General features: G+C 39.8%; 1 protein-coding gene across 1 annotated transcript in view; it reads right to left on the minus strand.

Annotated features, from left to right (window-relative positions):
• Positions 1-12,816, minus strand: part of LOC124596486 (filamin-B) — an 896,651-nt gene that overhangs the window by 366,867 nt on the left and 516,968 nt on the right. Inside the window, exons 19-20 of the mRNA XM_047135636.1 lie at positions 12,722-12,801; positions 9,871-10,038 (exon numbers count right to left, since the gene is read on the minus strand). Of these exons, the coding sequence (XP_046991592.1) occupies positions 9,871-10,038; positions 12,722-12,801 (248 nt within the window). The remainder of the gene's footprint in view (positions 1-9,870; positions 10,039-12,721; positions 12,802-12,816) is intronic.

Consider the following 12,816-nt stretch of genomic DNA (forward strand, 5'->3'; position numbering starts at 1 on the left):
ATTGTGACGGTTGACTTTCCCGTTAGTGTGGAAAGTTGCTTCATCACTAAACACAATCTTTGAAACGAAAGATTCATCTGTTTCCATTTGAGCAAGGATAAAATCACAGAAATCGATTCTTTTAATCTTATCAGCTGCAGACAGTGCTTGAACCAATTTCAGACGATAAGGTTTCATAACTAACCTTTTTCGTAGGACTCTCCATACAGTTGATTGTGGAATTTGCAGCTCTCTGCTAGCTCTGCGAGTCGATTTTCCTGGGCTGCGAACAAATGCTTGCTGGATGCGTGCTACATTTTCATCACTCATTCTCGGCCGTCCAGAACTTTTCCCTTTGCACAAACACCCATTCTCTGTAAACTGTTTATACCAACGTTTAATACACCACCTATCAGGGGGTTTAACACCATACTTTGTTCGAAATGCACGCTGAACAACTGTCGTCGATTCACATCTGCCGTACTCAATAACACAAAAAGCTTTCTGTTGAGCGGTCGCCATCTTAGCATCAACTGACGCTGACGCCTAGTCAACAGCGCCTCAAGCGAACAAATGTACAACTAAATGAAACTTTATAGCTCCCTTAATTCGCCGACAGATTGTGCTTACCTCTGCCTTTTGTCGTTGCAGAGTTTTAAATTCCTAAAGTTGTGGTATTCTTTTTGAATCACCCTGTATAATGGTAAGACAGAGATTTAGGAACCAGGTTTTAAATTGTAAGACATTTCCAGGGGCAGATGTGGACTCTGACCACAATCTATTGGTTATGACCTGTAGATTAAAACTGAAGAAACTACAAAAAGGTGGGAATTTAAGGAGATGGGACCTGGATAAACTGAAAGAACCAGAGGTTGTACAGAGTTTCAGGGAAAGCATAAGAGAACAATTGAAAGGAATGGGGGAAAGAAATACAGTAGAAGAAGAATGGGTAGCTCTGAGGGATGAAGTAGTGAAGGCAGCAGAAGATCAAGTAGGTAAAAAGACGAGGGCTAGTTAAAATTCTTGGGTAACAGAAGAAATATTGAATTTAATTGATGAAAGGAGAAAATATAAAAACGCAGTAAATGAAGCAGGCAAAAAGGAATACAAACGTCTCAAAAATGAGATCGACAGGAAGTGCAAAATGGCTAAGCAGGGATGGCTAGAGGACAAATGTAAGGATGTAGAGGCTTGTCTCACTAGGGGTAGGATAGATACTGCCTACAGGAAAATTAAAGAGACCTTTGGAGAAAAGAGAACCACTTGTATGAATATCAAGAGCTCAGATGGAAACCCAGTTCTAAGCAAAGAAGGGAAAGCAGAAAGGTGGAAGGAGTATATAGAGGGTCTATACAAGGGCGATGTACTTGAGGACAATATAATGGAAATGGAAGAGGATGTAGATGAAGATGAAATGGGGGATATGATACTGCGTGAAGAGTTTGACAGAGCACTGAAAGACCCCGGGAGTAGACAACATTCCATTAGAACTACTGACGGCCTTGGGAGACCCAGTCCTTACAAAACTCTACCATCTGGTGAGCAAGATATTTGAGACAGGCGAAATACCCTCAGACTTCAAGAAGAATATAATAATTCCAATCCCAAAGAAAGCAGGTGTTGACAGATGTGAAAATTACCAAACTATCAGTTTAATAAGTCACAGCTGCAAAATGCTAATGCAAATTCTTTACAGACAAATGGAAAAACTAGTGGAAGCCGACCTTGGGGAAGATCAGTTTGGATTCCATAGAAATATTGGAACATGTGAGGCAATACTGACCCTACGGCTTATCTTAGAAGCTAGATTAAGGAAAGGCAAACCTACGTTTCTAGCATTTGTAGATTTAGAGAAAGCTTTCGACAATGTTGACTGGAATACTCCCTTTCAAATTCTAAAGATGGCAGAGGTAAAATACAGGGAGCAAAACGCTATTTCCAATTTGTACAGAAACCAGATGGTAGTTATAAGAGTCGAGGGGCATGAAAGGGAAGCAGCGGTTGGGAAGGGAGTGAGACAGGGTTGTAGCCTATCCCCGATGTTATTCAATCTGTATATTGAGCAAGCAGTAAAGGAAACAAAAGAAAAATTCGGAGTAGGTATTAAAATCCATGGAGAGGAAATAACACTTTGAGGTTCGCCGATGACATTGTAATTCTGTCAGAGACAGCGAAGGACTTGGAAGAGCAGTTGAACGGAATGGACAGTGTCTTGAAAGGAGGATATAAGATGAACTTCAACAAAACCAAAACGAGGATAATGGAATGTAGTCAAATTAAATCAGGTGATGCTGAGGGAATTAGATTAGGAAATGAGACACTTAGAGTAGTAAAGGAGTTTTGCTATTTGGGTAGCAAAATAACTGATGATGGTCGAAGTAGAGAGGATATAAAATGTAGACTGGCAATGGCAAGGAAAGCGTTTCTGAAGAAGAGAAGTTTGTTAACATCGACTATAGATTTAAGTGTCAGGAAGTCACTTCTGAAAGTATTTGTATGGAGTGTAGCCATGTATGGAAGTGAAACATGGACGATAAATAGTTTGGACAAAAAGAGAATAGAAGCTTTTGAAATATGGTGCTACAGAAGAATGCTGGAGATTAGATGGGTGGATCACATAACTAATGAGGTGGTTTTGAATAGAATTGGGAAGAAGAGGAGTTTGTGGCACAACTTGACAAGAAGAATGGACCGGTTGGTAGGACATGTTCTGAGGCATGAAGGGATCACAAATTTAGCATTGGAGGGCAGCGTGGAGGGTAAAAATCGTAGAGGGAGACCAAGAGATGAATACACTAAGCAGATTCAGAAGGATGTAGGTTGCAGTAAGTACTGGGAGATGAAGAAGCTTGCACAGGATAGAGTAGCATGGTGAGCTGCATCAAACCAGTCTTAGGACTGAAAACAACAACAACAACAACAACAGTGAAAACAGTAAAATACTCTGAAGTTAATTTGATAAATAAGGACAGTATACTGTAATTTTGCTTGCCAGTAACAGTTAAACTCAGATAAACTTGCATCTAAACATGAATGAACGGAAATATGACGTTAAGTGGCATGTAAACAAAAATCGTGTACTCTAATGTCTCAACTTCAACCAATGGTGAGTAAACTATTTCTTTGTAATTGGTCAGTGTAAATAACTTTAATGCCAGATGCCTCAACTTACACGTCTGGTCACATTTCACAGTACAACACATAAATTCTCCTGCCTAAACTACTGTATATACACATTGAAGCACACCCTTTCAAAAGACACAAACACATGCAATGACTATTACAAATACACTGAAAAGTATAAACAAATAAAATGATGACAATAACTACTGTTAGTGGTGGGGTCAATAATCACTGAAGGTGAACAGTCTTACTTTTATTTGCTGAAGGTCTTACTTTTATTTACAGAGAAAAACATAAAGAGATAGTTTGTTATGAAGCAGAGAGAAGTTAAATTGGTTACAACAGTGAGATTCTCAAAAGGTTGTATTGAAACTTATATATGCTGGGTCGGTGTGATGTGGTGAAGGCAGTAGAAGCGGTTTGAAGTTGCTGATATGAATCCTGTAAGTTCATCCAGTTGTGTCCTTGGCATTAATATATCCTCTTTCCTTACATCCTATTTCAGCTGGAGGTGGTAATAAGTTGCGTAGCATCCATTTGTCGTAGGCCGGAACAAAGTAACTGTTTATGCAGCACAATAAGTTCAACTGCAAGTTTCACACACAATAGATTGGCACAGTGCACACATCATGTTTAAATTAACAGTCCATTTGCTATAATTTGCCAGTTTGTAAAGTTGAACAATCTGCTGTTAATATTCATGGCTCACAATAGCAATGTTCCCGCAAAAATGATCACTTATGTAGCAACACATTTCACAGTTTCCACATTGGCGGTTGTTGTTTTAGCATACATCATATTTTGTTGTCAAGAAAATGAGCAATATTAAATTCACACTTTATGTAATGCAGCTCAATTCTAAATGGACAACAATACTGTCTGTTCACAAGTGCATTGTCACTGACACAAGCATCGTTCTGCAAAAACCAACAGCGTTCACGTAATAAAACATCTGTTTAGAATGTCCGTCATGAAGTCAAATTTCAAACCATGTCCAACACATGAAAGTCCAATATTGATGTTGCATTAAGCACACACCAATACACCCGGTACTGCCACGTTCACACACCTTCCGTGATTGACTGCCACATTGTTCGCCCCGACAACTATCGATATCTCTCTCGCTCCACAGTTCTTACAACACTTCTGCCTATTGCATTCCATTTCACACAATACATTTAATAAAACTATTTGAAACATCATAAAAAAAATCTACGTCCTTACATAAGGAACTCGTATAGAAACAGCAAAGTACACATAGTCACACTTGAAGTTCTACATTATATAACCAAATGAAAAATATTCTGCATCATCAGAAATATATCTATGGAGTACAAGGTAGTAAAAGAAAGGGAAAAAAATATTTCATTATTAGTCATCCCATCACAGTCTGTTAAGGATAACACATAAAGAGCATAGTACAACCTATTTTTGTATACTGCTCAAGTGCTGGATTAAAGGAAGGCAGTGAATCAAATCAGAGACGGGCTGCTAGAATTGTTACTGATAGCTTCACCAACACACAAGTATTAATGGAGATGCTTTGTGAACTCAAATGGGAATCCTCGGAGGGAAGCTGGTGTTCTCTTTCCAAAACACTATTGAGAAAAACTAGACAAGTGCCACCTGAAGTTGACTGCAGAGCATTTGTACTACCACTAACGTAGTTTTTCCATGAGAACCACAAATATAAGGTGTAAGAGAAATTAATATTTGCATGGAGACTTACAGATAATCATTTCTCATGCTCTCTATCTGCCAGAGGAACAGGGTGGGAAATGCACAGTAGTTGTATGAGGAACCATCTGCCATGCTCTGTACAGTGGCTTGTTACGTATGTATACAGATATAGACACGGAAAATGTTGAGTGAGTGGTGGTTGTGACTGCGTCTCCTTATTCCTCATTGTTACACAACAAGAGAAAATAAGTTAGGGTTGGTGACGAGTGAGAAGTGGTTGAGAACACATCAAGTTATTCACTCATTGTGAGGCACAAAAGATAGGCAGAATAGGAACACTTGTGAGTGAATGGTGGATGTGAGCACTTCATCTTATTCACTCACTGTGAGGCACCAAAGGGTAGCAGGGTAGGGACAGTGGTGAGTGGTGTTTGTGAGCACTTTATATTATTCACTCACCGTGTGGCACCAAAGGGAAGCAGGATAGGGGCAGAGGTGAGTGAGTGGTGGTTGTGGTGGCAGTACTACTACTAATGTAGTGGTGATGGTGGTGATGGTGGTGGTAGTAGTAATAGTTGTAGTAGTAGTACTAGTAGTAGTAGTTGTTGTTGTTCCGGTCTTGGATTCATGAAATCAGTAAGAAATTGTTGTTGTATTGCATGTACGCAGTTTTACTTTTTATGAGGCAAAAAGAAAGGTTCTCCAACTGATAGTGAAAGGGTGTGGTTTTTGTTTGAAAAGTGGCCTTATTTATTGACACAGTCCCTTTTTTAAGTCAGTGCATCTGATCCAAAAGTTTTCCAGTGAGAGGATTTCACCACTGAATTTATGTGTGGCTGTGTGTATGTGGGAAGTCAGTTTCGAAAACACTTATTCTTCTGCAGTTGTAGCCTCTTCGTGAACCCAGATAATCCCTAAACACAAATTTCTTTAGATGCTGGTATAGATGGACACAAGGGGGCCAAATCTGGATGCTAATTTCTACTTTAATTTTCTTAGTTTTCCAATAGCAAAGAATCTTTCATTATCATTACGGTGGATGATTGTCTCTTAATAGAATATTAACTGGAATTTTCCCAGCAGACAAAACTGACTTAATCCCTTTTTGTGTGGTACCATCAACATCCACTAAATGCTGCGACTGATGTTTCATTTCTGGTAGACAGTGGAACCATATCTAATCTGAAGTGTTCATAGATGCACAAAATTGAGTTGGTGATATTCAGAATAATTTGAAGTTTCATTTGTGCATTTGCTTTAGATCAATGTTCTACAATAGCAGCACCAATTTTTGCACAAAGCTTTGTAATAGTTAATTATTCATGTAAAACGTATCATAGTCTTTCTTCTAATATGCCTGTGGTGCCACTTTTTTTTATTTCTGTTCGTACACCATAAATTCTGCTTTTTCTCACTGCTACCACATTTTACTGCATTTTGATATGTCTTCCATGTTGAGAATAAGTCAGCAATTGAACTTAGCTGTGCATTTAATAACTGATAAAAATTAAGGAGTGAACTCCACACAGTCTTCAGCAATTTGGTTTCCATTGCTGGTGAACTGTTCAAACCATATAATTTGTTTTCAGGATATTCCAAAACACACAACGTGACTTCTTTACAAAGAATAAAAGTATTCAGCACGTCAATTTGACATTCAACTATTGTTATAGTGCCATAATTATCAATATAATAACAAATAAAATTTCACTGATATATCAATGCCACCCCAATTTCCACACCAGAAATGTTCCACCTTTCCCACACCTTGTCCACAGCTCATGGACTAGTGGTTAGTGTCCCTGCCTTTAGATCGCAGGTTCTGAGAACTCTATAATGTCAGTTGCTGTTGCTCAGTTGGCCATAGTACCAATTTGATCATCATATGTCACTGTGATCATCCTGGAGGGGCAGTTTTTGTATGTAGGCTATCGTCAGTATTGGTCACATTTACAATACATACAGACAGTTTGATAATGGAAAGTAGTCACCATTGAGAAATGAAAAAAAAGATACTTCCCAATGCAAATTATGATAGAGCTATAATCATATATGAAAATAGTACCTGTTCCCAAAAGAACAGATATCACTGATGGCCGTGCAGCTGCTCTAGAGTGAAATGATAATTAAATCGACACACTAGCTGCAAACAGGTGTTGATATACATCATTGGGGTCATGTTTAAAATGTGTGCCCCATCCAGGACTCGAACCCAGGATCTCCTGCCTACATGGCAGACACTCTATCCATCTGAGCCACTGAGGGCACAGAGGATAGTGCATCTGCAGGGACTTGCACGCTCCCTGTGAGATGCACATCCCACGTCCACATCACTACATTGATAGTGTGCCCAATAGATGTTTGCCCATCACACTTATTACTCATTGCAGATTAATCTACCAAGTCCCATATGAGTAATGAGTGCGATGGGCAAACATCTATTAGGCACACTATGAATGTAGTGGTGTGGAAATGTTGGGAATGTGCATCTGACGGGGAGCGTGCAAGGGATAAGTCCCTCTGCAGATGCACTATCCTCTATGCCCTCGGTGGCTCAGATGGATAGAGCGTCTGACATGTAAGCAGGAGATCCCGGGCTTGAGTCCCTCTCGGGGCACACATTTTCAACATGTCCCTAATGATGTATACCAATGCCTGTTTGCAGGTAGGGTGGCGATTTAATTATCATTTTATTCTAGAGAAATTGCACAGTCATCAATGGTATCTGTTCTTTTGGAAACAGATACTACTTTCATGTATAGTTAAAATGTGGCTACCAGGCCATTGACCTTCTTGCGTGAATGCACATGCTATGCCCCAACTCATAAGGGGCCTGGTAGATTAATCTGCCATGAGTAATAAGTGTGATGGACAAACATCTATTAGGCGCACTACGAATGTAGTGGTGTGGACATGTTGAGTATGTGGGTCTCACGGGGAGCGTGCAAGGGATAAGTCCCTGCAGGCGCACTATCCTCTGTGCCCGCGGTGGCTCAGATGGATAGAGCATCTGCCATGTAAGCAGGAGATCCCGGGTTAGAGTCCTGGTTGGGGCACACATTTTCAACATGTCCCCAATGATATATATCAACACCTGTTTGCAGCTAGGGTGTCTATTTAATCATCATTTCAGAGCTATAACCATTAATTTCATTTCATTTCAATTCATCTCTCACCTTCACAGATTTGAAGCTGTTTTCCCTTGATTTACTGCCCCACTATGTCAGTTAAATTATCAGACCACACTGCTTGCCTATTGTTTGCAGATATGAAGTATGTTTTGTATTTTCACATATTGTATTAGCTTGATTTGCATTTTCTTCATTGTTGTGTGTGTAAACTTGTCTGAAAAGTATTTGTACATCACTAGTGATATTGCATATTTAGCCTGTTGTCAAATGTCGGAAATGTTACATGGTTTGCTAGTAATGGCAATTATTTACTTTGTATGATTTGTATTAAATTTTGCTGTAAGAATGGAATAAAACAGAAAAGTTTTACAAATACTGAATATTACTTTTGGTGTGCCTCACATGAGCCAATGGGCTTGCCGCAGTGGTAACAGGGGTTCCCATCATATCACCGAAGTTAAGCACTGTCAGGCTTGGCTTGTACTTTGATGGATCACCATCCAGGTCTGCTGAGAGCTGTTGGCAAATGAGTTGCACTCAGCCCTTGACACTGGTCACAAAAACTGACACTGGCTGGGAGAGCGGTGTGCTGACCACATGCCCTCCATATCTGCTTCTGGTGATGCCTAAGAGCTGAGGATGACATGGCAGCCAGTCAGTACCATTTAACCTTCAAGGCCTGTTTGGACAGTGTTTGTTTGTTTCTTTGTGTCTCCTATGAGTAAAACAAGGTCTTATGAGAGGTGTATAGATTTCAAGGAAGAATGAACATGATGAGGACCAAGAGCGCCCCAGCACATTACCAGCTGATGAAATCATGGGAAAATTGAAATATATGATTACGAATTATCAGCAAACCACAATGAAAGATGTTGCTGATTATATTGACATATAAACTGTCTCATGACCATGAACTTCTTCCCCTCATGTTTTGGTACATAATGTGAGAGAGCAAAACGTGTCCAAAATTGTTGAATTTCACACAAAAATGGTGGCGAATGCAATTTGCTCACGAGTTACTATGTGAATTCAACAATAACATGGAAGTACATTGCCTGGTGATGAAAAAATGATTTGTGGATGTGAAATTCAAACTAAGGCTCACTCATCCCATTGAAAGCATTCTGAATCAAAGAAATTGAAAAAGATAGACAAATGTGGACAAATGTGAAGTACTTGTATTTTTCAGTAGTGTACCATGTGTTCTTGCCACAATGTAAAATGGTCATTAAGGAGTACAACATATAAGTTAATGCCATTTGCATGAAGCAATCAGGGGGAAAAGATTAGATTTTTGGCAAAACAGTTGATGGCAGTAAGGCACCTGTTCACACTTTCTTGGTTGTCTTGAATTTGTAGCCAAAAACAATACTGTAATGCTAGCCCAGTCTCCATATTCACTAGACATGATCCCAGGTCAGTTTTTTCTGTTTACAAAAATAAAGAAAACCTTACAGGGACATCATTTTACTAGCATACTTGAGATGAAGAACACATCACTAACAGAGATATGGCTATCACAAATATTGAGTTCTAAAAGCGTTTTGATGGCATTGATGTAAAAGAATAAATCATTTCCAAAAAATAAAAATTCCTGTTATTTCTTTCAATTCAGCCCAGGTGTTGGTCTCCTGTGTAGGTAAGACTGACTGTACATAGACACAGTTAGTGGTTAAAAGGTAAGGCTGCCTCACAAAGTTGGTAGTTTTCTTACTAGATCATAAACATGTGCAAGAAGCTCTGCAAACATGCACTCAAAGAGCATTTCAAAATGTTTTACACACCAATTAATGGATGCATTCAGTAATCGCAAAGTTATAAAACTGTTGGATAACATTGCAATGAACTACTTCTGTCACAACAGATGTGGTTGAGAAAAGGTAACAGAATGAAACTTGCATATGCCATAATCATTTGTTTCTGAGAGAGGGAATAAAAAAAGACTGACAACACTTACCTGGGACCACTTCTCCATTGAATTTCATCTCAACCATATGACTTAGTGCTTCATGTGGCACAAATGATGCCAGAAAACGTTGGTTACCCAAGTTCCGGACAAAGCTGGTAACGTGGCCACCATTGACTAGAATCTCCAAGTTGCCAGACCCAGCTCCAGAGCCATCAACTAAACGAAAACAAACATAAATCAAACAATGGAAAATCCAGGATGGAATGTAACAATACCAGAGAAGGAAAGTTGGTACTCACCATATAGCAGAGATGCTGAGTGGCGATAGGCACAACAAAAAGATTCACACAATTAAAGCTTTTGGCCATTAAGGCCTTTCTCAGCAGTAGACACAACACACACACACACACACACACACACACACACACACAAAATCACATAGACGCAACTTCTCAGGTTATCAGCCGAGTGGTGGCGTCGTCTTGTTGCAACGTTTCAATGAGTTTCGTACCCGTCATCTTCTGGTGAAGTCAGGGATTTCATGTTTGGCAGCGTGTTCAGAAACAGGGTGGTCCACTTGTTTTTTGGCCACAGTTTGTCGGTGGCCATTCATGCAGACAGACAGCTTGTTGGCTGTCATGCCTACATAGAATGCAGCACAGAGGTTGCAGCTCAGCTTGTAAATCACATGACTGGTTTCACTACTCCAGTCTGGTCACTAACATCACCTATCCCATCAAAAGCAGGGCTACCTGTGAAACCAGTCATGCGATTTACAAGCTGAGCTGCAATCTCTGTGCTGTATTCTATGTAGGCATGACAACCAACAAGCTGACTGTCTGCACGAATGGCCACCGACAAACTGTGGCCAAGAAACAAGTGGACCACCCTGTAGCTGAACACGCTGCCAAACACGATACCCCTCATCTCAATGACTGCTTCACAGCCTGTGCCTTATGGATCCTTCCCATCAACACCAGCATTTCTGAATTGCATAGGTGTGAACTTTCCCTGCAATACATCCTACATTCCTGTAACGCCCCTGGCCTCAACCTTCATTAGTCACTGTCCTCACCCATCCAGCCCCATCCCTGTTCCCATTCCAGTACTACACAGTCATCATTTCACTGCCACACCCAGTCTTTTAATTTATATTTATTTTTATATTTATTTCTCTCCTTTCTGCTACTTACCCCCTCCTTCCTCTGCACCTTCTCTCCTGACCTCTGTCTAAACTGCTACACTTGACTAACGCCACTCCCACCATACTATCCCTCTCCCTCCCTGCCCCAGCCTCCTCCTTACCGTCACCCAGTCGCCAGTCCCATCATGCACTTGTGCTGCTGTTCGCAGTGTGGTCTCAGCTCTCTCAGACTGCAGATGTGTGTGCAAGTTGCGTTTATGTGAGTGTGTGTGTCTTTATTGTCCCTATCGTGACTCAGAATCTCCGCTATTTAGTGAGTAGCAACCTTCATTCTCTGGTATTGTTTCCTACTCATAATATTGTTACATAACGATGCAAATCGATATGAAACGGAATGGGGACGTGAGGACTATGGCAGGGAAGGTGAATGATCAGCTTTGGTTTATCGGGAGAATTTTAGGAAAGTCTGGTCCAGCTGCAAAGGAGGCTGTTTACAGAATGCTGGTATGACCTATTCTTGAATACTGCTTGAATGTTTCAGATCCCTACCAGGTCAGATTGATGGAGGACATTGAAGCAATTCAGAGCCGGACCACTAGATTTGTTATCAGTAGGTTCGGAGAAGGTGTAAGTGTTATGCAGGTCCTTTGGAATCCCCAGAGGGAACGTGATGTTCTTTTCATGGAACACTTTTGAGAAAATTTAGAGTACCAGCAGTTGAAGCTGACTGCTGAATGATTCCACTGCTGCATCACGGCATCTGAAGTCTGTAACTATAGGCTAAAACAGTTTATGACTGTCTCATAAAAAGAGTCATTGTGCCAAAACAAACAATATTTTATCCTGTTCTACAATATCGTGATATCTTATCTCATTGGACTTTTTAAGATTTCTCAATGGTAACAGGAGACAGCTTTTCTGTTACTCCTCATTCACTCACAGTACACTGATGTTGCTTCATCTGTCTTTTTTAAAACAATCTTAATTACTAGAATATTAATCATGCACTAAAGAGACTACATTCTTAAGGTTTGTGTAGTCACTACACCAGGGTACTAACATCTTGATCTTCTTCTTGATGGAATGCAAGCAGTATCTTTCAAATCTTCATCTCCATGCGGTAATTGAACTGTGTGATCTTTATAAATGTCTTTACTCAAGATATCAATCACATCTGTTATATATTGGCTCTTTTTTACATATTTTGAAGTGGAAATCTTGCATCTGCTACTCATTTATGTCATTCCCTACAGGAACAAAGGACCACACAATAAAATCTATAGTTTTACCTTGTTTAATTCTTAGTTAACAAGGAAGTAGTAAACGGATTTATTAAAATTACTGGCAGAAAGTGTTATAAAACAGAGCTACAGAATGAAGGAAAGTAAGCATTTTCCTAGCAGTGATTCAGTTTTTCTTTGTGATTTTCTAGGGTCACTGAGTTACTGTCTTTTCTTTAGTGTGCATGGTAATGTGATTTCTGTACCGATGATAAGGCTATACTGGAAAGAGTTCATAGAATTAACACTCTATGCCTTTGCAAGCAGTTTAATGCATACTAGATCATTTGTTTCACTTTGCAGTGTAGAATGCACTACAGTGAATTTCTGAACCGTTTAAAGGCTTGTGATTTTCTAAGACTGGGACCCAGATCATGTTTTACAACAGCTGAACTGATCAGCTCTAGTGCCTGATGCTTTATAGGATACCTAAAAATAAATCTGCGTGCATTCATGCAGTTCTTTTCACACTTACTTTCAAATTCCACAGGCTGTCCAACGACTCCATTTGGTATTCTGCCAACCTGAATAGCTCGTGCATTGTAGGCATGTGTCCTAAAATAAAAAAAA

Source organism: Schistocerca americana, chromosome 2 (assembly GCF_021461395.2).
Source record: "Schistocerca americana isolate TAMUIC-IGC-003095 chromosome 2, iqSchAmer2.1, whole genome shotgun sequence".
In the NCBI taxonomy this organism is placed as follows: domain Eukaryota; kingdom Metazoa; phylum Arthropoda; class Insecta; order Orthoptera; family Acrididae; genus Schistocerca; species Schistocerca americana.